We start from the raw sequence: 26,124 nt of genomic DNA, 5'->3' as shown, positions 1-26,124 counted from the left end.
TATGTCTGCTATTATATGAGGGTACCTGCACACACAAATACACAAACACACCCAAGCACAAAGACTCCCTCCCCTTGTGGCTAATTTAAATTACCAGTTTAATATTGTCTTCATAGGGTGCAGCCAAGGAATGTCAAGCTGGAAGCTTGCCTCAATTACACCACTTTATTGAAAGGCAGCAGAAAGCGCCAAGGCTTTACTAGAGTATAAGTGGTGGTGCTTTCATTGCAGAACCAATTAAATAAATTGTTTTGAATTGTCCTTCAAAGGTCATAACTTCCATAAATAATTAGGCAGGGAAATTATTTTATTTTAAAAGACTTTATTTGAAATAAAGTATAGCAAAGATTTGTTTGTACATTTCGCCAAGAATTGGTTTCATTTTCAACTCCCTTTCCTTAAAAGTAGATGGCTTTAATGTAGGCATTTTCACAATTTTACATCAGGGAAAATGTAAGAAGTTTTCAGCAAATGTACGGAGCAGTCCTGATGCCTAGGTGTAGGGAGTTAGCTTCTAGAAGGAGGAAGCCCTGACGCATAGGTGATCATGCATAGGCAAACTTTAGCTTCACTGAGAGCTCATAAAAATTCAGGAATTTTCATGATTCAGACTATATAGATTTCCATGCCATTGCATTTTAGTGGATTTAATTTACATTATATTCTTTGGTCGGGGAGGTGTGTGTATGAGACAGAGAGAGAGAGAGAGAAAATGAGAGAGGAAAAGTGAAAAAGATTTTTCTGTCTTCAAGATAATTCTACTGATATTAAGCTATTTAACCTTTTCCTTTGCAAACCAACTCTTCTCCCTCTTTAAACGTTCAATTCATTACCTAGATTTAGGGCTTGAAGACCCTTTTCCTCTCAAAAATGTAACTGCCAGTGATGGAAAGTTTGTAGTGGGAAATTCTTCCTAATGATTAAATCTTTCATTTTAAAAATTGTTATTATTTTGTTGTTAGAAAGTACTACATAGTTGTAAAGCACCAGATAAGTTGGCATAGGTATATTGATTAACTTCTCTATAAAGTAGATATAGTCTCTCCTTTATGTAGATGAAGGATATTTTTCATGATGAAAAATATCTGTCATTCTTTTGGTCTCAGTTGAGGAGTGAACTATTTTAGCTTTTGCCTTAAATAGATAAAAAGTGTCAGCTATTTCCTGTGGGAGCATGCTCTTAGGGAATAATTAAGATTAGGTTATACATATGGTATAACGGTTTCACATTTTCAATTTTAGGACTCATAGTAACTATAAGATATTGAGTAACTAAAAATTTTAAATACATATTATTTCTTTTGCCTCATACTGTTCTTTTTGTCTTGAATATTATTCCATCACTTTTTTCCTTTGCATATTTCCTCACTTTACTTACGTATCAGCCCCAGTGAAACCCTCAGAGAAGACCCCTCTGACCCATTAGACCTGTGCAGGTTCCTTTACTATACATGCTCAAATTGCCTGTTTTTCTCACTACTGGAAGTTAGCACAAATGTAATGAAATTGTTAACTTTGTAATTAGTATGTTTCTTCTGTTATGCAGCCACTGTACTATATAACATTCATGTAGTTATCCTGGGAAAATATAGAACCTTTAATAATAAAGATTAAACAGTATTTGTTCAACCATATTTATGTAACAAGATATTAAATTAGGACATTTCTGGTTTCTTTATCAGCTGAAAAATAATGCTTTGGAATTTAGGACAGGCACACCTGCATACAGACTTTGCAACAGGGATGCACTTGTTGCATTAGATCTTAGTTTTTTGCCTGATCCAGTCAAGGTAGGTGGTCACTCGAGTATACACTCCTGGCTTATCCGGCAGGCCACACTCCTCTCCCCAGCTTACTATCCCCACAAGAAACCAAAGCCGTCGTGAGTCTTCTTGTACTAGCGGGCCACCAGAGTCACCCTGTAAAAAACAAAATGACTGATTACTTAAGTGCAAAGACAAACCCAAAATATTAAGGAGTTTCTATGGCAGTCAAGGAAGCAGTCACATCCATTATATGAATAAAGCCAGACTATTTCCTTTTGAATTATTATACCAAGTGGTGGAAAAATTACTGAAATCCTCAAAGTACCCAAGTTATTGCTTCAGCAAGTCTGAGAAGATGGGTAGTACATTTCTCAGATTTCCCTCAGTCACTGCCTGGTTGCTTCCTACTCATCCAGGCTTTCTCTCCTTCAGGAAACCTTCTCTGACCAACTCTCTTCCTTCCCACTCTCACCCTTCCCAGCTTTGGGCTCAATTGTTCTCCACTGTGTCCTTATATCTTGTATGTGTCTCTGTCATTGCTTCACTATTTTATAAAAGCACATTTGTGTGCCTATTTACTTAGTCCCACTTTGTTTTGATATAGCAGCTGCATGTCTCTGAAACACTCACTTGCATTTATGATATTTGTTCAATGTCTGCTTTCCAAGATATACTGTCAAGTCCAACAGGAAAGAGAACATACCTATTCTGTACCCTGCCAAAACCTAAGCTGCTCATCCTTAGGAGATACTTGTTAAATGAATGAGTTTCTAGAAGTCTCACTTATCTTCCTGTCCTTAGCACCTTGCATGATGTCTGATGCATAGAATATCATCAAAAAGTCTTTTGGTGAAAAATATTATATAGTCATAAGCAAAACACTCCTTATGAGATATTTACCACCCAATCATAATAATGAACCAACCAACCAATAAATATCTGTGCACATAATAATCTAGTTGGGGAGACAGACTGAGTATATCTTATATTCTGCACAATGAATTAAGTCTGTGGGTTCCAGAACTAGATAGTCTGGGTTTAAGTCCTTCACTCACCAGCTATGTGACCTTTGGTAAGTTAGTGAATAGCTCTCTTTACCTCAGTTTCCTCATTTCTAAATAATGTTTGTATGAGTTTAAAACTCAAAGCACTTTGAGTACAGCTTAGCATATAGTATAGTCAGTACTAAAAAAAGTCAGCTATTATTACTAAGTGTGCTTCTAAATTAGTTCGCTATTTAGTAGTTAGCTTTTCCATACCTGTTTAATTACTGGTCTAGATGGGGAGAAGGGTCAGTGTGTGAAGCATCAATATGCTTGGCAAGTACTTCATGAAGCTGGTTGTCACCTGCTTCTTTTAGATGACATATGATTCCTTCAGTTAACCAGTTCTCAGTACTTTCTATTATTGTTTTTGTAGTGATTTTTTTCTATAGTGAGAAATTATTTTGCATGATGTCTGAGCAAATGTGGGCAAGCAAATGTTAAACCAAAAGGGACTTGTAATTTTTCCATATCTGGCCAGCTTCACTGCCTGACTGCAGACATTTGAATTTGTGTCCTCTCTTCTAGACCATAAATTTGCTGAGTCCAGGGATACTATTGTGCTAACACGTTGTCTGGTGCATAGAAAGTAATTAATGTAATTCCTTTGTATTAATGAATGCATAAATGAACAAAAGAATGGATAGAAACAAATAGGATCTTGTAAGCTCTTATGTAAAGTGCTGTTTTTTTTTATTTTCTTGAGGTGTAAGTTATGCGTTTTAATATTTCAGTTAAAAATCAATGACGTCCAATGAGAACACATGGACACAGGGAGGGGAGCATCACATACTGGGCTCAGTTGGGGGAGACTAGGGGAGGGATGGTGGGGGGTGTGAAAGGTGGGGAGGGATAAACGTGGGGAGAAACACCAGATATAGGTGATGGGGGGATGGAGGCAGCAAACCATCTTGCCATGTATGTACCTATGCAACAATCCTGCATGATCTGTACATGCAGCCCAGAACCTAAAGTAAAAAAAAAAAAAAAAAATCAGTGATGCCTAGAGTAGAATACACATGGAGGGTATAGTGATGAGTTATGGCTTGAACTGGGCTTGAAGGAAGAAAATAATTTGTATGCACAGAAGGACAGAATGTAAGGGGCATTATAAATGGGAAAATAATGAATAATACCCTTTTAAATCTCATGTTTATTTTTAAGTCTTAATTAGTGCTCTTACTAGATCTGGAATTGTCAGTGTGGAGGTGTGTTGCTTATTTGATTGACAGAATCTTTGGAAAGCTATCATTAAACTTGAGAATTTGTTGTTTCAGGGCTAGCAGTAAAAGAGAAACAGGAAAGAGAGCAAGAAGGGTTTCCTACCACAGAGACATCTCCATCAAAAGGAGATAAAACACTGGTAATTAACAGTATCTTGACAATTGAAAAACAAATCTCCACCTACACACAACTTGCAGTTGATAAAAATGTTTCATTTTGGGAAAAGTGCTCATGGATTGGGGGCTTTGCATAAATTGTGAGATCTATTTTTGTCTATTTTTTAAAGATCATGAACACTAAATATAAAAATTAGTGACCTTTTATTGTAAAGAATAATTCTTATCTTTCTTTATACAATTCACCCACAAAAATAATAACAAATTACTCAAGAAAACAGAATGATTTTTAAAAACTCCAGGCTAAAAGAATATTTAATTTCTGACACTCGCTCTTCCTGTTCCTACATGTAGTTGGATTTCCTTAATCTCCATTACCAAATCTCTTTATCTAAAAGCCAGGAATAATCATAATGGCACCTAACTTTTTAGGTACTAAGAAAAACCTATTAAAGATATAACCACATCGATTATGTTTAGATCATTTAATTTAAAATTTTAGAATTAAAATTTTATTCTAATTACTTTAAAGTGAGAATTTATATTTATTGTTTGTCTTTGTACATTGGTTAAAAATTATGGGCTAGATCCAAATATAATAGTTATTTCTTTTCTTTTTCATTTGTACTGTTTCATTATTGTAGGAGCTTTTTGTATAAATTTTCTATCTTTAAGGTGCTCCAATAATTATTTATCTCTTAAAATTCAATTATTATATATTGATTAATTTTTAAAATATAGTGATTAACTTTTTATTTAATCCTTCATAGCAGTTAAAAGGTTGAGGTTAAAGTTGCTGGCACCAGTGACCATGGTCTACATTAACAATAGTAAAATAGATGAGATTTCTTTGTTGCTTAATATGTGCCTAATATAGTTAGTCTTCATTTAATTTTTCTTAGTACCTAAATTAGGTGCTATTATGATTATAATTAATTAAACCAGTTAGGTGCTATTATGATTATCCCCAGATTTTAGATAAAGAGACTTGGTAATGGAGGTTAAGGAATTCAAATAGAAGGCTTTCTAATTCTTGCACTTTGGATGGTTAACTACTCTGTAATTTGGCCTGTCAAGAGTTAATGTTTTCATGATAGATAAACTTCATAAAAATTTTTATTTCTAAAATCTAGGTCATAAATTTTAGAGGATCAGAGTTGTGTATGTTATCTTTATGTCTATCACATTATCTTATACACTTCTTGAATGATGACATGGACAAGATTGTCTTGAGCTTACCTGGCATGCATCCACTCCACCTTGACGTAATCCAGCACACAGCATTCCAGGCAAGATGGCTCCATTATAACTGTATGGTGCATTGCATACATCATTACTTATTATTCTGACCTGTCCTTGCCTTAGTTCTTTAACTGTGGGGCCTGTTTGGTATAAAAGTGTGAAAAAAATGAACTTCAAGTTATGTACATTATTGATCCTATGATACATTTGAGAAGAAATAAATGTACTCCAAACATTATTTTATATTCAGCAATGAAGGCTCTTAAAGATTTACTTTGGAGTTTATTCTCAGCAAAAATTCCCCAAGTAGATGAGGATAACCCCTTTCACAGATCAGTGGTTTTTTTTTTTCTTTTTTTCTTTAGCTTTGTGACACAGTGCCCCTTAAACCTTTAGAGAAAACAAACTTTCTATCTCAAAATTGACTAAAACCATTTAAATCATTCACTGACAGATTTTGGATTGGAAGATTACATATTGAATAACCTTTAACCTAGCAGCAAAAGAGAAACCAGTCTAGTTTCAGTGCTAAATAGTGTGTTTTATATTGATGTACTCTGAGAATGGCACCACTAGTTTTTCATGACTGGCACAAATTTTATCTATTACACCAAATTACTTTGGGCCACAAGAACACAATAGAACATTTTCTAGGACAATTAAGGCTTTGTATGATTCCTTGGAGAGACTGTCTACAACATGGGTAAAAGCTCAGGGAAATTGTCAATGCTACCCTTTCACTCCTTCACTGATACTCTTACTTTCCCTTTGGTTCTAATAGCTCTTGAGCATTGTCCTAATTTTAGTTTCCATTTTATTGATTCAATAAACAAATATAAGCAGTGCTTATGTGCACATAGAGTCTTTGCTATAGAGGCAGGATTTATTTTATCACAGAATACTTTCAAGGGTAGTTAATACCTTAAGGGTTATTAAGGCCTCATAGAATGTCTAATATAAATCCTCCCATTGCTTTGGGAGGCCAAGGCAGGAGGATGACTTGAGGGTAGGAATTCAAGACCAGCCCTGGCAACATAGCAAAGAACCTGTCTATAGAAAAAAAAAACCCTGGGTATGGTGGTGCACACTTATTTATAGTCCTAGCTACTTGGGAGGATGAGGCAAGAGGATTACTTAAGGCTAGGAGTTTGACGCTGCAGTGAGCCACGACTGCACGTACCACTGAACTCCAGTCCCAGCAACAGTCTTTGCCTCTAAAAAGCAAACAAACAAAATATATTTTTTTGTTGTTTATAGGGAAGCCATTTGAATCTCACAGAATCTCTGGATTATTAAAGAACTCATTTTTTTCATCACTTTCTTTTACATTTTCCTATATTTGAGAACTCCCCATAGTTCCTGGGGCATTGCTTTGCTTTGCTAAGGAAACTCAGGGGTAGCCAGAGCTTGGGCTGAGCAGAATATGGAATGGTTCTGTCTGTAGAAGAACAGAAACTCCTATTCCAGGTGTTTTCTAATTTTAAAAAGTTACATAATAGCAAATAATAAGACATTTCTATTGTTAATTTTTTTTTCTGAGACACTTACCGGAATATTCTCGAGCTCCCCATCCTGTTACATAAGCAGTAGAGCCAGGTGGACTATTCTGGGTAGTGGCTGGGAGACACACTCTATGGATATCTTTGGTAAAGGTGACATTGTTCTCAAGTCTCACAAGTGCAATGTCATTTTCATGAGTTGCAGATTTATAATTGTCATGGATTGTAATACTTCTTACTCCCATTTTCAGTTTAGGATCTCTTGTGGAAATACCAAAGGTGGCAATCCATTGACGAGGATTAGAGTTGCTAAAACAGCATGAAAACATGCTATGTAAGTAGAGAATTTGTGAACATTTCAGATATATAAATTTGTCTTAGCCATCCCATACCACTATCTAGAAACTATTCGGTCCGCATCTCTTTGCTGTATATTCCTGCATTATAAGCTAGCAAGTGAGTTGTTCATGGCAGAACAAATGGTCACTTGTCTAAAGAAATGGAGAATATTTTAGAAAACATATATTGGGGTGATATTGCTGCTTTTCTATTCCAATGAAGTTATTCTGATACTTTGATGATAAGTAGCATAACACAAATATTTTTTTTTCTCTTTTGTCTATACCCCCTTCCTATTTAAGACATTATACAACTAAGAAACCTGAAATAATAAACATTTTAGATTTAACTAATTTCTTTCAACTCCTATCTTTTCTTTAGCCAGCAGCTCCATTTAAATAGTAGTGATGATAAGGGGCCTTCTTATCTTATTAATGGATGAATAATTTTCTGCACCAATTCTGATAATGGCTGAAGATTTTGTTTTGTGTGTGTGTGTGTGTGTGTACATATATATACATATGTATGTATGGGTCTTCAAAAGTTCATGGAAAATGTATATTATAAACAAATTACAATGATTTCAAAATTTTTGCATGCAAATATACTAACTTGTTATAACATAGTGAACAGGATCTAGTTTGAGGCACTAAGAGAAATAAGATACAAATTTGAAAAGAGCTCTTATTAAAGCAACATGATTGCTGCTAAAATTGAAGCAAAAAATCAAATTTTTGGTGAAATTGGAAGAATGGTGAAATTATTTATGTTTTGTAGAAAGTTTATGGGGACAATGTCCCCTACCTGCAAAATCACTAGTTTATGAATGAATAATTCATTTTTAGAAGGAAAGAGATGTTGAGGTTGGAGTCTGCAGCAACAGATCATCCACATCAATTTGCTAGGAAAGAAATGCATCTTGTTCATGTCTTAATTAAAGAGGACCAAAATTAGCATTGAGAAAAAATATACAACACTTTAGACATCTCAACTGGTTCAGCTTACACAATTCTGACTGAAAAATTAAAGTTGAGCAAACTTCCTACTTGATGGGTGCCAAAGCTGTTGTGCCCAGATCAGCTGCACACAAGGTCAGAACTTCTAATGGAAAATGTAAACATGTCAGATCAAGATTCTGAATTATTTCTTTGAAGAATTATAACAGAAGATGAAATATGACTTTGCCAAAACAATCTTGAAGACAAAGCACCATCCAAGCAATGGCTACAAAGAGGTAGAAGTGGTCCGGTCAAAGCAAAACCAGACTAGTCAAGAACAAAAGCCATGACGACAGTTTTCTGGGATGCTGAAGGCATTTTGCTTGTTGACTTTCTAGAGCGTCAATGAACAATAAATAACATCTTCTTCTTGTGAGAATGTTTGAGAAAGTTAGCCAAAGCTTAGCAGAAAAAATGTCCAGGAAAGCTCTACCAGAGTTCTTCTTCACCACAACCATGCTCATGCTCATTCCTCTCATCAAATAAGGTTAGTTTTATGAGAGTTTCCATAAGAAAAGGCATCCACCTTTCAGCCCTGATTTGACTCCTTCTGACTTATTTTTGTTTCCTAATCTTAAAAAAAATATTTAAAGGGCACTCATTTTTCTTTTGTTAATAACGTAAAAAAAGGCTGCATTAACATAAATTCTCAGGACCCTCAGTTCTTTAGAGATGGACTATGTGGGTGGCATTATTGCTTACAAAGTGTCTTGAACTTGATGGAGCTTAGGTTGAGAAATAAAGTTTATATTTTTTATTTTATCTTTTAATTTTATTTTCCATAAACTTATTTAAGTCCCCTCATATATATGTATATGCATGTGTGTGCAAGTATATATGTGTCTATATACATAAGAGAAGAGAGAGAGCGAACAGTAGTGTTAAAAAAAGCGGGGGGGGGGGATGCCTGTAATCCCAGCACTTTGGGAAACCAAGGCAGGTAGGTCATGAGGTCAAGAGATTGAGACCATTCTGGCCAACATGGTGAAATCCTATCTTTACTAAAAACACAAAAATTAGCTGAACCTGGTGGTGTGTAGCTATAGTCCCAGCTACTAGGGAGGCTGAGCAGGAGGATCGCTTAACCTGTGAGGTGGAGGTTGTAGTGAGCTGAGATTGCACCACAGCACTCCAGCCTGGTGACAGACAAAGACTCCATCTCAAAAATAAACAAATAAACACAATTTAAAAATAGGACATTACTTTTGTGACCTAAAAAGTGGGACTTTTTGGCTAAACAACAAAAACACAAACTAAAAGGTAAAAAATGAATGAATTTTATTAAATCAAAATTAGATATACTATAGACAAATTTACCAGATGGATGAGAAACCATGGGAAAATATGGCAACATTTAATATCTAAAATTTTTATAGAATATATTTTAAAAGTCTGTAAACCAGAAATAAATAAGCAGAAAAACCATTATAAAATGGACAAAAAATATTAATGGCAGTTCAAAACAGCTCTTAGATTTATGAAAACATACTCAAACTAATAATCTGAGAAATTGAAATTATAAAAATGATCATGTGATGTACATTTAAAAGACTGATAGAAGAATAATACTAAAATGCTGATGTGGAGGGAAATTGGACCTGTTTTCCATTACTGGTAAAGATTTAAGTGTCTGGAAAGTATTCTGGTATATTTAGCAGTCTGCACATGTGCTTCAGAAGTTCCTAAAGGTTTACGAAAAGATAAGTATGAATATTTTGTGTGTGCTCTTTGTGGCAATGGGAAGTTAGGTCATCCAACCTAATTGGATGAAGGGTATATGGTGGCTGCATACCATGGGGTGCTACACAGCAGTGCATCAGATGAAAATTCCCAGGATTGAGTGAAAACAGTAAGAAACAATATTAGACTTTTACACAATGCTATGTGTTTAAATTTAAGACAGATAAATGCAAAAAATCAACACTATAGGTTTTGCAGGTATGTGCATATTAAAAGACATGTATATTTCAAATATATTAGTAAGAGGCATGTGGGCAGAAGGAGGGCAGTGAAAGTGAAATCCAGGGATGACAGGAGGAAAAAAAAATAAAATGAGAGAAATGCTTTGTACAAACTGGTGAAAATAAGGATCTGTGAACTGGAGGCCTGATCAACTTAACATTTCTGCTCAGGGTTGAGTAAAAACAAAATGTAACCATATAATACCAATTTAGGAGTTTTATGGAGTTTGGATAGTGAAGTTAATACAGAAAATAAAAACAGTATGTCTTAAAATACTTTTATAAGGCACAGTAGTTTGTGTAAGAGTGAATCTGAGTTAAAAATTTTGAAGAAAAAATACTGAAAAACAGGTTGGGTGCAGTGGCTTATGCCTGTTTCTCAACACTTTGGGAGGCCGAGAGAGCTGGATCATGAGGTGGGTGGATCATGAGGTCAGGAGTTTGAGACCAGTCTGACCAATATGGTGAAAACCCATCTTCCTAAAAATTCAAAAATTAGCTGGGTGTGGTGGGGCGCACCTGTAGTCCCAGCAGCTCCAAAGGCTGAGGCAGGAGAATTGCTTGAACCTGGGAGGTGGAGGTTGCCATGAGCCGAGATCACACTACTGCACTCCAGCCTGGGCAACAGAGCGAGACTCTGTCTCAAACAAGCAAAACAAACCCATAATTGTTTTTATATTCAACTTCTTTTGCTTGGCATCTTTACAGTGAAGATTATGAAGAGACTCTTGTTTTTTCCTTCCTTTTCTCTCTTCCCTCCCTTTCTTCCTCCTGGCTTGTTTATTTTCTTCCTTTCCTTTTTTCCGGCAAGTGAATTAGAACATGGTTTTGGAACCATTCACATTTATATTTAAATATTGGCTATGCCACATGTTAACAGGGTTACTTATGACAAGTTAATTAATAGCTATGGGGTTTATTTACATATAAAAATGTGCTTGATGATACCTTCTCACACAATTGCTAAGTATTATTGAGACAAATGTATTATGTCAAGTATAGTGTTTGGCACAAAGTGAACTTTCAATGAAGGTAGCTATTATTTTCACTAATTATACTTCAACAAGCCATTGCTAAGCGTCTACTTTGTATGAGGACTAGTATAAGTCTTCAAGAATAAAAACATAAACATTTATGGTCTCTTTCCTTGAGGAACTCCACACTAGTGGAGGAAAATGACAAGAGGTAAGTCAACTATCACAAATCAAAAGAACAACTGTTAAAGGCAGATACATTTCTGTGGAACTCACTGGAGAGGAAAGAGAGTATCAGGGAAAGCTACATAGAAGAGGTGATAATTCAATAATCCTCTTTTATAAGACTTCATTACTCCTATATACTTTGATGTAAGGCTTGTTGTATCCCAAACAAAGCCTCACTGATGGTTCTCAGTGACAATCCGGATTTTAGGGAGGGCTCCAATACATAGTTCATGGAGTTTGTTAGCTCTGGTGGATCAGTCATGGTAGTGAATAGAAGGATGTGGGGAAGTAAAATTCAAGGTTACATGGATTCCTTTGGTAATCATTGGTGATATTTATAACTATGGCTTTCATTATAGTGATATCCTTTACTTAGTTTTTGGTGGTTGGACCATAATATGGCTTAGAATTCAGTAAGGTTTCTACTCCAATCTTGGTGATGCTAAGTGCCTGATAAGTCCAAGTATTTGAATTCCTGCTTCCCACACTCACGAGTAATTGAAATCAATGTGTGTCATTTCTGCTTTTTGGCCTTTCAAGTGGCAATGAAAATTGAAATGTTTTAGTGAATTTTGTCTCTTTGGTTATTTGGGATATAGTAATAAACAATGCCAGTCTACATCAGAAAACTGATAATTCTGGAAGTGTCTTTTAAAATTTGTTCACTGCATATAAAAATATTAATTTATAAGCTAATCATAAGAAAAAATTAAAATAACTTGGGGTTTCCTAAACCTTTAGTCAGAAACTACCCTAGTCTTTTAAATCTTTATTCCTTCTTAATTTAACAAATGCTTTTATAACAGGCACTATACCATGCAGTAGTGCCAATAAATCTAAAAAAGACTAGTTAGAAATTGTCAAAAATTCATCAAATTTAAATAGAGATTTGGGAAACATATGAACATTTCAAGGATTAGCAGATTGAGCTGATGCTCATAGGTAGGGAAATAAATGTAAGAAGAATCCAGGAGAAGAGAATAATGCTGTTTATCTGAAGCTCAAGGTACATGCTTTGAGAAATAAGACTGGATTGATCTGGCTGTGGAAGGTTGTGTGTGTGTGATAAGGAGGTATGATTTAGAGTCAGAGTCTGAGAAGAAAATTTATGTGGTCATGGGCACACAAGTTCAAATCTTCATCATATTTCTGGGTGAACTTTTTGAGTTAAGTTCCCAACAACTGCTGTAGTAACAAGGTAGGTTTGAAACAAACAGATTTAGTTATGGTGAACTCTAAAATCCTTCTTTTATGAGTTATGTGAACTTTCCTTTTTACCAATAGGGTAAGTTTATGCAACCTACTCTCCACTGGCAGCATATCACACTAGTGTTGACATTAGTTTAGTCACCTCAATTAATGATTATTTTAAGTTGCCTAAATTAATTTTATTTTTGCTACTCATTGTAATTAGTCATTATTTCTGTGTATTCTAATTCCAACATTAGAGTGTAAGCTCTTTGAAGGCAGAGGCAATAGTTTGTTTATATTAGTAGCTTCTACAATATATAACACTGTGCTCATACTAGATGCTCAATAATCTTTAAGAATGAATAAATGAATGGGGCAGTCTCTAGGTTAGCTATCAGCTTCCATGATACAATGTACAAATCTTCCACAACATTAAACTAACATTTAACATATGTTTACATTAGTGTACTCAATGCTACCAATAACACTAAGACACATATAATAGTATTGTCCCTTAATTTGGGAACAAATAAGGCTTATGGAGGTTTAGTAAATTACTTAAGCTTTTATAGCTATGATTTATAAAACTTCTGACATACAAATCTTTGTTCTTTACTGTGATAATACACTATTACCTGAAACAGAGAAATAGCACTAAATTAGCAGGCTAAAGGGGAAAAAACACTTTTCCCCTCATGAATATGAAGAATATTCTTATTGATTTTTTTGCATTGAATTATTTCTGGCTCAACTCAGTCCTAGGGTAGTGGGTGGAGGCTTCATGACCTGTCTATTCTAATTATTCCCAGAAGGGTAGGTAGCGGTGGCCTCACCTTCTGAAGCAGTGAGCTGCTGTCAGGATCCACATGTTACTGATCAGGCTGCCTCCACAGTGATGGGCATTATTGAGCCGTAGACTGACTTGCCACGGCCAGCCTCCCTCCTCAGCCTCAGTGCCTCCAATGATTCTCTGCTCAGACAATGTTATTAGGTCTGGACCGGCCCCACATTCTAATGAGAAAAGGGCATTAATGTGCTAGGAAGATCATGATTCCTTTACATTTGGAATAAGCTGTGGAGTTTTTTCATTATTTATGACTTTTATGCCTTACACATTCTTCCTCAGGACACACTGGACTTTCCAAAAAGTATGATCAACATATTTTCACACTTCATATGTGACTACTATTGCCTATAGATGGCATTTTAGAGAATATTTCTAAATTTAGTTGGCATATGGGCTTCAAATTTTGAAAAGCTTCAGAGTTCTCTGCAATTCCCCATGAGTTTAAGTTAAGATAGGTCAATATTGGATGTGCCAACTCAGGCCACAGACTCCTGGGAAATTTTCTTTTTCTCAACAGTCTTGCTATGCACAATGTGGTCTGTGGGCCTGCAGCATGGACATCCCCTGGAAACTTACTAGAAATGCTGATACTCAGACCCACACCATAGGACAAATCTAAAGCTGCATTTTGATGTGAGGTTCATGCATACATTGAAGTTGGAGGTAAATAGGTCTCATCCAAAAGATTCCTTAGTGGTACTGCAGTTTATCTTGTAGAATCCAGTCCACCTCCAAGACTGATGCTGTATTACCAAATGTGCCCTCAAAAAGGAGTTGCTATAGGTCCACAGAATATTCTTGAGGGTGACAGAATGTTTCTAGTATCTAGATAAAGTTTATTTAAATGTCTTCAGAGAGTCCATGAGCACTCTACTGGCCAGGGCTGAAATGGGCTGGAGTAGGCTGATTACCTAATTCCTTTCAACTCCCATTCCCATGATTTTCTTATCTGGTGGGATGTATTACTAAGAAATTAAAGATAAATCACACAACTATTGCTGGGCTGGCTTTTAAGTAGTGCCCTGCTGCAATAGCACAACCACCCAAGGCTTTTTTTTTCTCCTAGCATGTTTCCTGGATAAAGGAGGAATAGGTTTCCATTAAGATATACTTAACGTTCTTTTGTGGGATCTCACAAACAAATACCCTAGTAAATTACTAATCACACTTTCATAAACAATAAGCATGAATTAAATATGTAGTGAAACTGAAAAACACCCATAAGACTAGCATCACTTTGTAAAATCACTCAAGTGCCTGAGATAGGCCAGCTACCAGGTACATTGAACTAATTTTTAACTACATTCTTTTGGCCAGAGAAGTAAGTTGCTGTTTTCTAGGGATTGCATTTCTGCTATCCTAGCATGAGAATACATAGGATGATGTTGAAAAGTAGTGACTTTTCCCTCAGGTTATAGACCCAAAGCTGAGAAGACATTTGGTAATTCTGCTTGTTATACTTTGTGATTAACCTGAGTCCACAACAATCAAGATACTCTGGTGGTGAGGAGTAGCTGCATAAATGGTGTCATCAAACATAATATTTAAGTCTACAGAAATGCCACCTCAGAAACAGGGCAGTAAAAGCTTCTCAAAGCTGCAAAGGAAATTTTTATGAGGCCAATTCTGAGTACAGAGTGGGTAGTACTCCGCTGCAACTTCTTCCTTTTTCAAAAAGGAAAGGGAAACCTAAAATCCACTCCATGGACCACTTGGGATCAGCACTGTCTTGTTTCAATAAAAATCCACCTGAGTGAACTAAGAACAAAGATATCAACTTAATAGGTGCTGCCTTGGCCAAAAGTACACAAAAGACTTGTGCTTTTACTCTTTATGTTTTGGCAAACTGTAATTAAAAAATAATTTTAAAACTTACCTCTTATAACTAGATCTGCTGTAGCCTCACCAGTAATTGCTAGTATTTAAAAAAAGAATGAGAATAAGATAAATACAATAAAGACTGTATATCATTTCACCACGATTTCTTAAAGTTCAGTACTCAGACAACAAGAAGCAGAATTACTTGGGGGTTTGGGGGGATTCTCTAAATGCAGATTCCTAGGCTCCATTTCAGATATGCTGAAACAATCTCTAACTCATTGGCCCTACAAATCTCTTTGTTTACAACCTTTTCCAATTTGTTGCTATGCATATTAAAGTTTGCACTTTAATTTCTCATTAAATACTTGGTATATATCTCTTCTTTCAAGTTATTCAATTTAGATGAGAAAACAGAAACATAAGCGAGTCATTGAGATGCAATGTGATAAATGCTGTAAGGGAAGTTAATTTATCATGTACTCAAATATATGTATATTACTCTAATTATACCATTCTATAATAAGAGCTGCAGATTTAACTGTGAGCAAAATGTAAAGGACCTGCCCTCACATAATTTACAGATAGAAATTAATCAAGCAATCATTCAAATAAATGTAAGCGCCAAGTAGAAAAGAAAAAAGGGAGTAAGTAATGTAAATTATATGGAGGAGATAACATTTGAGCTAGAGGAAATAGTATTGGCACTGTATTTTGAAGATCCAAAAGGAATTTTTCAGGCACACAAGAGGATAAAAGAGATTCCAGATGGAAGATATAGTGGACACAAATGCTTGGAGGTGTGAGACGTTTGTGGAGCAATAAAGTAAGGAGAGCTAGGGTGTGTGTTGTGTTTAGGGAAATGGAGGGTGAGCCTGGAAAGGAAAATATGTCAGTATCAGACAGTAAGTGTTCAATTTAAGATCTGCATACAAGACAGTTTTCTCTGCATGTCCAACAGCCATCTCAAACTCAATGTGACCTGATTTTATCCAAAATTTGCTACTTTTACTTCCTTTTAGTAAAATGACAGCACTTCCATCTAGAAATCTGAAATTGTCTCAAAATCCTCCTTTCTCATCATTTCTACATCTTATGATCTCCAGGTTCTGAACCTCTATCTTTTGAATTCGCCCCATCCTCCTCATTCCTTTTGCTACTACTTTAGTTCATGCTTTCATCATTTGACATCAGTACAGTTACAATAACTTTCTAGCTGAATTCCTTGCCACCACTTTTGCTCCTTTTCAGTTTATCCACCTCTATCAGACTGACTTATTTTAAATATTATGTTAAATCATATCCTTCCTTGATTGAAATTTTTAATTGAGAAATTAGTGTTTTTTTAAGTTCCTGCAAGATAAATTAAAACTTCTCAAGACAGGTTTTCATGGTCTCTCCAAACAATTTATGCAAAGTTATTTCCCACTAAAAGTTTTGCAAGGTTTGGGTATCACATTTGTTTTGCAAGCATCAGTAGAAACAAATCATACTTTTGGAGACAGAAAATTTTAAAAAGCTGGCCATTCTTAATTTTTTGAACAAGACAGACTGAAAGTTTGAATCCTAACTTCCCCACATACTGACTGTGTCAGCCTGGGCAATTTATCTTTTCTAAGAGGTACGATGAAACTATGGGATATGGTTGTAAGGATTAATCAAGAAAAAAAATTCACATAAGGCATTAAAACCATGCCTAAAAAATAGTAAGTGCTCATTAAATAACTGTGTTGATGATGATTATGTGAATGATGAACACTAATCAGTCATTCTAACAGGCCCCTTTCTTCATTGTTCTGTCAAAGCATCCTGTACAGACTTATTTTCCTTTATTCATGCTTTTCATTTCTGGCAAATTTCTTTCTCTCATCTTAAAATATGAAAATCCTACCCGTATTTCAAAGTCCATTCTCCTTCAGGAAGCTTTTGCTAGATATCCCAAGCAAGCTGGGCTCTTTCTTTCCTGGATTCCTGCAGCCATCACTGCCTGGGCTTCACACTGGGCATTTGATCATATTCTATCTTGATTTCAACATTCTTGTGTTTCCCTTCAACTAGATTATGAGCTCTGGAGGTGGAAACTGCTATGATGTTACCATTGTATCACCACATTGTCTAGTATAATGCTAAACAAATAAACACTTGGGAAGGGCTTTTAGGAGAATTCCTTAATATGTGGAAGCAGAGGTAATATTCAACTACCTAACAAACTGCAGTGTGTGAGCATTGGCTAGTCATAAAAGATGCAATCAGGTCATGGAGTTGGAGCAGTGTCTTAGAGTTCCTTGCTTTGCTAAGCATAACTCTTTAGCTGCAGTGGGTGGGGTGGCTGAATTTGAAGCATCTTGGAAGACAAGTTTGTGGGCCTAATGCAGTAATTATTTGCCAACAAATAACAAAGCGTTTCAATATTTAATAGTTAGTGCATCTATAACTGGCACCTACCAGTCTAGTGGGGGAATCATCAAAATCCTTTTAATCCTGAGCTCATCATGGACAAATCATGGCTTATTAAACTAGCAGAACATGACAAACCTGGAGAAATGTCCTTAAATTCTATGCATATATTTTTTCTTTCAGTCATTGAAGAATTATTTATTGAATATGTGTTATATGATGGAGACTGGGTGGCAGGAGGGTAGTAGGATGAAGAAAGTAGACTGATTCTTGCTTTTAGGAAGATTACAGTGTAGGATGAAGCCAAACAATATAAAAATTACACAAATAACTTTGTAATTTCAATTGTGATAAATGTTACAAAGAAAAGTGAAGAAGCCTCTGAGAGGGATCATTAATTAAATTTTTCCCTGTCTTTGAGCACCTATGTACCCTTCCTATGGCATATCCACAGGTAACATCTGACAGGAACATCACTCATAAGGAGTGTCGGGGGGAAAATTAATGAAAATTTTTAGCAAATAAAATTTACTATATAAATTCCAAATGATTCCTTAAATCTTAGAATGTTTTACATTAGAGAGTCATATGTTATATTTAGCTTTTTAATGGATTGTTTTCATAGCTTAGTTTTGAAGAAAGAAAAGTCAGCCTCTCGATTAAAATGTGAATTTGAATTGGTAAACTTGAGGGATCTACTGAAATAAAATAGTTTATGAAAAAGTAGGCTTACCTGTTATATCAGTTGAAGGGTTTATTTCCAAGTTTCCAGAGTTATTCAGCATTTGTCTTAAAACAGACTGAATTCTGCTTTTCAGTGATGCTCCATTGTTATTTCTAGTGAACCGAAATTTCATGACAACATCTGCTTTCACACCACTACCATCTTGCCTGTAAATCACAAAGATATTTTAAAAAATGAATAACATAACTTTTCACCATCCTATTTATATACTCTTCTTGATTAAACCTTTTAAAAGATTTTATTTGCAGAATTTAACTTTAGACAGATCTCTGTAATAGTGTTGCATACATAATATTATATCATGATGCTATCTCACAAATTTGATTGCAGTGCACAGAACACTGTACTCACTGTAGTACAACTGATTTTGCAGTTATAATGCCAGAGTTTAACAGTGTAACTTTGGATAACTTATGTAAGTTTCTTAATGTTTCTGTATCTAAATCTCCTAACATGTAAAATGGGTTGTTTTAAAGATGATGAATTATTATATGCAAAACTTAAAAGAAGAGTGAATACCATACAGTAAGTGTGCTATAAATATTAGCTATTCTTAGACTTCACCAATGTTATTAAAAATAATCTCCTTAAACAAATTCATAAAGTGTTGAGGTTCTAAATTTATGTGAGATTCAACTTAATTTCTTGGTACCTAGACTATTCATCTGGCTACAACAGCAAATTTTAGCTTTTGTCGTGTATCAAGATTTCATCACTCATTTTTATTAATCATAAATATTTGTCACAATAAACCCTGATGACTTGATTAAATATTCTGATTATTTAAAACCTCAGAAATTTCCATTTTCTTCCATGAAAATTACCTCATAAACCACTTCCTCCAGCTGACATTGGCTGTCTTTTTTCCGAAAAAGTATGTTAAACATATTTGGTTTTGAGGCTCTCCTATTCCCTCTTGGCTTTTTGTTCTTACCTCAATGACCAGCTCTAACTTAATATCCATTCCAGAAACTAATTTAACATTTATTTTTAAAAAATTTTGGGTCGGGTGCGGTGGCTCAAGCCTGTAATCCCAGCACTTTGGGAGGCCAAGGCGGGTGGATCACAAGGTCGAGAGATCGAGACCATTCTGGTCAACATGGTGAAACCCCGTCTCTACTAAAAATACAAAAAAATTAGCTGGGCACGGTGGTGCGTGCCTGTAATCCCAGCTACTCAGGAGGCTGAGGCAGGAGAATTGCCTGAACCCAGGAGGCGGAGGTTGCAGTGAGCCGTGATCGCGCCATTGCACTCCAGCCTGGGTAACAAGAGCAAAACTCCATCTCAAAAAAAAAAAAAAAAAGTTCTTTAGATAAGCACCTTCTTGTGCTAGGCACTATTATAAGCTTCAGAAATTAGCTGTGACTAAGGATTCAGAGTGGCCTTACAGGTCTTGCAGTTTAGATGCAGAAACAGGCACTGAACAAATAATTACAACTTCCATATCTAGCAACATGGAAGCCTAAATAATTTTAGAAAACGTTTTCCATACAAAACAAGTAGAAATGCTAGATAATATATAATAAATTCCATTTCTTTCTTTCTTTCTTTCTTTCTTTCTTTCTTTCTTTCTTTCTTTCTTTCTTTCTTTCTTTCTTTCTTTCTTTCTTTCTTTCTTTCTTTTTTTTTTTTGCCAATCAGTGTGAGCCTTGAACTCATGACCTCGCCTTCGCAAGCGCCACGACATCCTGCCGGCGCCACTTTGGACCCCAATAAATTCCATTTCAAATGCAAGACTGGGCTCATAAAAAAGTAAGGAAAATCCTCGAAGACCAAAAATAAAGAAGAATGTGAATAGTATGTGGCAAGACTAGAATATTTCACAGGCTTGCATTTAGCATTTACATAGAGATTGGAGATGGGACCTTGGGCTAGTGCAAAATTGGAAGCTGAACTTGAGGTTTTAGAATAAGGCCAGGAGTTTCAAAGAACTAAACCCCAATAACAGCATGAACTAGAATGAAAAAAATTTGCTCGTCATCTCATAAAAAATAAATTTATCTGGTTCCAAGATCCAGCTTTAAATTAAGAAAAAGAACAAGTATCACCTAAGAATTCATAATCATGCACCTAGCTGCATAAAGTCTGGATCTTTATTAATACTACCTGAATACTCCCAGAACCTTCATTTATTTATTTTTATTTTTGGAACCTTTAAACGAAGGAAATAACAACAACAAAAAATTCCATGTGCTGCTGAGTCTTCGAGAATGTCAGACAGATGCAATTGCTCTGGAGGTAGATGTGTTAAGTCTGGGTTGTACAGGGTCCCAAATGATACTAAATTTAAGCATACAGTTTCAATGGTAGACAATACAACGTGAGGTATATATTAGTTCGTTCTCACGGTGCTATAAAGAACTGCCCGAGACCAGGCAATTTATAAAGAAAAGCGGTCACATGGCTGGGAAGGCCTCAGGAAATATATCATCATGGCAGAAGGGGAAGCAAGCACATCTTTCTTACATGGTGGCAGGATAAAGAACAGAGCAAAGAGGGGAAAGCCCCTATAATCTAATCACCTCCCACAAGTTCCCTCTCATGACATGTGGGGATTTTGGGAACCAGAATTCAAGATGAGATTTTGGTGGGGGCACAGCCAAACCATACCAAGGTAGAATCAAAGTAACGAAAAGATCATTCTCAAAAATTTCACATAATAGAATGAACAAATAAGTAAGTATATTTGAAATGATAAATGACATAAAAAAGGAAATCACATAAATGAGATTAAGTAGAAAATATTATTTTTTTCTTTATTTATTTATTTGAGACAGCGTCTCACTCTGTCACCATGTGCCAGGCTAGAGTGCAATGGCACAATCTCGGCTTGCTGCAACCTCTGCCTCCCGGTTTCAAGCACTTCTCCTGCCTCAGCCTCCCTAGTATCTGGGACTACAGGCCCACACCACCACACACATCTAATTTTTGTATTTTTTAGTAAAGATGGGGTTTCACCATATTGGCCAGGATGGTCTCAATCTCTTGACCTTGTGATCCACCTGCCTTGGCCTCTCAAAGTGCTGGGATTACAGGTGTCAGCCACCACACCCAGCCAGAAAACATTATTTTTAAAAGATCACCTAGTATGTGATAGCACAACAGAGTGACTATAGTCAATGATAACTTAATTGTTCATTTAAAAACAACTAAAAGAATATAATTGGACTGCTTGTAACACACAGGATAAAGGACTGTCTGAGGGAATGGATACTCCCTCAGAGTATGGGATTATTATGCATTGTATGCTTGTATCAAAATATCTCATGTACCCCATAGATACATACCACTACTGTGTACCCACAAGAATTAAAACAATTAATTTAAAAGACCAGGCAGATTCTCAAAAGAAAAAAAAATAGAATTTGCAGATAGGAAAACATACTCATTGAAATTGAAAATGTAATAAATGGGTTACACAGAATACAAGTCAAAGCTGAAGGGAAATTAGTTATCTAAAAGAGACGAAGAAATTATACAGAATCTAACACAGATAAAAGATAAAATAGAGGTTGAGAGATATGATAAGTTTCCATGTATACCTAAAGCAATACTAAAAAGGAGCCCTGAAAAAAATAAAAGAAGCAGTTATACTGGAAGAGATCATGAGAATTATCCATGTGATGGTATCGAGTAGATGGCTGCATATATTCATGTCTAGAGACAAAAGAGGACTGGCCTTGAGTTACAACTTTGAGAGCACTTAGCATACGGGTGGCAGTGAAAGCCAATGAAAAAGAGAGCGTGACCTGAGAAGACGAGAGGCCTAAAGCACAGCCTGATGTTCAGCAGCATTTGAGGAATAGAGAAGTAGGAGGTAGTAAAGGAAATCAAGAAGGAGTAGCTAGGGAGGTAAGGGGAGAATCAGGGTGTACAAGGCCATACAAACCAAGGGATAGTCCTATTTCAAGGAGTGACAGGCCAACAGTACCAAATACTCTTGTGGGGTCCAAGAATAGAACTGATGTGGTTTCTTTGGATTTTGTTATGTGGATGTCATGGATGAATTGACAAGAGCAGTTTATATTTTGTGGTGGTACTGAAGCCAGGTTGCAGAGGATTGAGTGATAAGGGGGAAGTGGACAAAGGAGAGAAAACGCAGAAGGCTCATGTAGTCCTACAGGTTTTCAGGGCTTACTCACTTTTGAGCATTAGTGGCTGATACAGATACTCACAAGAAAGTACTAAGTGAATGTGCACTGAATCGACTGAAAGTTGTTTTGGAAAATACTCTTCTCGTGGACTCTTCTTATCCCTTTAGCTCTTCAAAACTTACCTGACCAGGCCTCTGTGCTCTGGATACTTACTAGGTGACTCTCCAGAGAATAAGAATTAATTTTCTTGTGATGCTAGTATTGGAGAAGGAATTAGTATAATTCCTCTTCTACCAAAGAACTTTTGCAAATTGTTTGAAGGATAGAGCAATGTGGTCATTTGAGACATTTGAAGGAGAGTCAGTTAAGGTGACTATTTCAGGTGGAAAGGCTGGTTTCATTGCATCATATCTAACTAAGGCAGGAATGGCAAATAACTAGCATGCATGCTGCTGCTCCTCCTAGTATTAATTCATGATAGACATGCCTTGGGTATGGCCATAATACCCTTTTATTACAGCACATTGGGCAGATTGAAAAAAAAGCCACTTTTGATGTTGGTCATGGTGTTTTTATCTTGGATGGATACGCCCAAACCACAGCATTGTACAACTCAAGGAGGGACTGTTTACATAAATTGCACTGTGAGTGATAGCCACTGGAGCTTTACAATAGGATGGCCTTGTTACTGTACCTTCACCCCAAACTCTTTCTCTGCCCTTTCTTCTCCTCCCACTAAGAATAGATGTAATATGGTTATTTACATTAGTAGCTAAATAGATCATATGTCTGACTTTTTTGGCATTGTTTTTTAAGCTGACTAAAATACTGTTTTCATAATATTGCAACAACTTATCTGAATGTATAATTTACTATTCATTCTGTGACAAAAAATAAAATATGCCACATTGTGTCCATACTTAAATATTTTTTATATAGTTCCACTCACCTCAGTTTGACAACATGAGCTCTGATGAACTGATTTCTTAAATTTGAGTCTTTGAATGTTTTAGTAATCTGTAGAAAGAAAATGGGGGAAACTCTCTGTAATTACATTTTTAATTCTCCTTCCTCTCAACCTTGCAACTGAGACATGTTAATGAGGAGTAGAAAACTAAATTTTCACTTTAGTTCAACCCAATTCCATCAAAAAACACATGGGATGATTTGGGCAGGTTCTGCAAGCTTTCGATGCAGTGCCTATTCATTCCTGTGTCTGTTACACAGAGATGATGCTGCACAGGTTATGTTTTTGCTAGAAATCATTTTAAACATATCAAATGTTTTACTCTGAGGGGTTATGTTATATGACTTGGTGGCTGTTACTAAGGGCTTGGGGCAGGAGTTATGCCAGCATGAGGGAAGTCCACTGACACAACTCAAAATGTGTGATCCCCAAAAATTGCTTTTTCATGGATGAAACCTGATTAAACTGGACTAAAATGAGTAGCGATGGAAAGCTTGAAGAGAACAGGAGAAGAAAGCAGTTTTTTTTTTTTTTGGTCATTTCTTTCTGATTCATACCTAAGCATCAGAGAGTTTTTTTTAGCATCAGTTGGTAATTTCTTTTTTTATTTTTTAAGAAATCGAGTCTCACCATTTTGTCCAGGTTCAAGCGATACTCCTGCCTCAGCCTCCTGAGTAGCTGAGACTACAGGTCCCCACCACCACATCTGGCTAATTATAAATTATATGCATGTAATAATACTGTGCTATTAACAAGATACATTATAAAATATTTATAAAATTAGAAATTAAAAAGACCGAGTTATAAAATAGATACTTAGGTATTTTATGTTTTAATAATAATATTTTTGGTATTACAGTAACTGGATAGAATTTATAATTTTTAAACATTGTCATAAAATGGTTAAAAGGTCTGATTCTAAGTTTAATTTCAATACTTGATTTTAAGAACTGAAAAAGTTTCCACATAATTGCCTGGCCCCACATGCATGAAGTTTATCATTGGCAGAATTCATTATTTCGTGACACTACGTTGTCAGTCTCACTCATCATGCAAATATTTGTTAAAATTAAGCAAATGGGCCGGGCGCGGTGGCTCAAGCCTGTAATCCCAGCACTTTGGGAGGCCGAGGCAGGTGGATCACGAGGTCAAGAGATTGAGACTATCCTGGTCAACATGGTGAAATCCCGTCTCTACTAAAAATATAAAAACATTAGTTGGGCGTGGTAGCGCGTGCCTGTAATTCCAGCTACTCAGGAAGCTGAGGCAGGAGAATTGCCTGAACCCAGGAGGCGGAGGTTGCGGTGAGCCGAGATCGTGCCATTGCATTCCAGACTGGGCAATAAGAGTGAAACTCCATCTCAAAAAAAAAAAAAATTAAGCAAATGAATTTCCGTTTTCCATCATGTCAATTGGTTGTCCTTGCAAACCAATTGAAAGGTGTTATGTTTTATATATTTTTTAAAGAAATGTGTACAAAATCTATTAAACATTATAGTTAGTTTTTTCTCCCAATTTTTTATGTGTTCATGTCAGAGGACTTTTACAGATAACATACTCTATATGATTTTCAGCAAGACAAAGCAAAAGAAAACCAAATCACCTAATGATGGACATATTGCTAAACATATTTTCAGTCTTCTCTCTATAGCATGAATTTTATTTAAGAAGTGAATTTTGTTTTTTGAGACGGAGTCTTGATCTGTCACCCAGGCTGGAGTGCTATGGGTGATCTTGGCTCACTGCAACCTCTGCCTCCTGGATTCAAGAAATTCTCTTGCCTCAGCCTCCCAAGTAGCTGGGATTATAGACACCTATCATCATGTCTGGTTAATTTTTGTAGAGATGCAGTTTCACCATGTTGGCCAGGCTGGTCTTGAACTTCTGACCTCAGGTGATCTGCCCATCTTGGCCTCCCAAGGTGCTGGATCACAGGCTTGAGTCACCACACCTGGCCTTAAAAAGGTTTTCTGATACATAGACCTTGAAGGAAAAGGTTGTGTGTGTTTGTTGAAATGTTACTCCTTATGGCAAAAGAGAGTTTTAATAACTCAGTTGATCCCAGGTATGAGTCCTGGTTGAAGTCTTCTGTTTTATTTGGAGAAAACTCTTTAAGTAGAATGCATTCATAGTTTTGATACATGTACTTGTTTCTAAATGGCCTCATTCATTTACTTATTCAACAACTGTTTTTGAGCATCTCTTGTGTGCCACCCTGCTTTCTGTCAGGTATTGGAATACAACAATGGATAGAAAACAGTAATCTGGCCATCATGAGCTTACATCTAATGGAGAGAAATGGGAACTAATCAAATCATCATTCACAATTAAGTAAAACTATAACTGTGAAAAGTGCAACCATACAGTAGAGTGACCTGAGCCCATTAATGATATTATAGAGATTTCTCAAAGGAAATGCTTATTGAGCTGAGATTTTCAGAAAGAATCAGACTTAGCTGGTTTAAAGAGGAAGGAAACAAATCCTTGGTGGAATGAATGGCAGATGCACAGTTTTGAGGTCGGAAGAAACAGGTTGTGCTTAAGTAATGAAAGAAGGTCAGCACAACTGCGCTATGGAGAGCAAGCAGGCTAGGGTGACAGGGAAGTCCACAGCATGCCGGTCTTTGCACTGGAAGCATTTGGCTCTTTATCATAAACACTGGGAAGCCACAAAG

At 36.0% G+C, this 26,124-nt stretch overlaps 1 protein-coding gene across 1 annotated transcript in view; it reads right to left on the bottom strand.

Annotated features, from left to right (window-relative positions):
- Window positions 1-290: 290 nt before the first annotated feature.
- TMPRSS11D (transmembrane serine protease 11D) overlaps window positions 291-26,124 on the bottom strand; it is a 57,947-nt gene continuing 32,113 nt past the window's right edge. The window contains exons 4-10 of the mRNA XM_008993246.6: window positions 23,432-23,499; window positions 18,377-18,534; window positions 15,305-15,343; window positions 13,415-13,592; window positions 6,940-7,199; window positions 5,389-5,531; window positions 291-1,919 (exon numbers count right to left, since the gene is read on the bottom strand). Coding sequence (XP_008991494.2) covers window positions 1,758-1,919; window positions 5,389-5,531; window positions 6,940-7,199; window positions 13,415-13,592; window positions 15,305-15,343; window positions 18,377-18,534; window positions 23,432-23,499 — 1,008 coding nt within the window. The 3' untranslated portion in view covers window positions 291-1,757. The remainder of the gene's footprint in view (window positions 1,920-5,388; window positions 5,532-6,939; window positions 7,200-13,414; window positions 13,593-15,304; window positions 15,344-18,376; window positions 18,535-23,431; window positions 23,500-26,124) is intronic.

The sequence above is a fragment of the Callithrix jacchus genome, chromosome 3 (assembly GCF_049354715.1).
Source record: "Callithrix jacchus isolate 240 chromosome 3, calJac240_pri, whole genome shotgun sequence".
In the NCBI taxonomy this organism is placed as follows: domain Eukaryota; kingdom Metazoa; phylum Chordata; class Mammalia; order Primates; family Cebidae; genus Callithrix; species Callithrix jacchus.
This window is presented reverse-complemented; position numbering and strand designations above follow the sequence as displayed.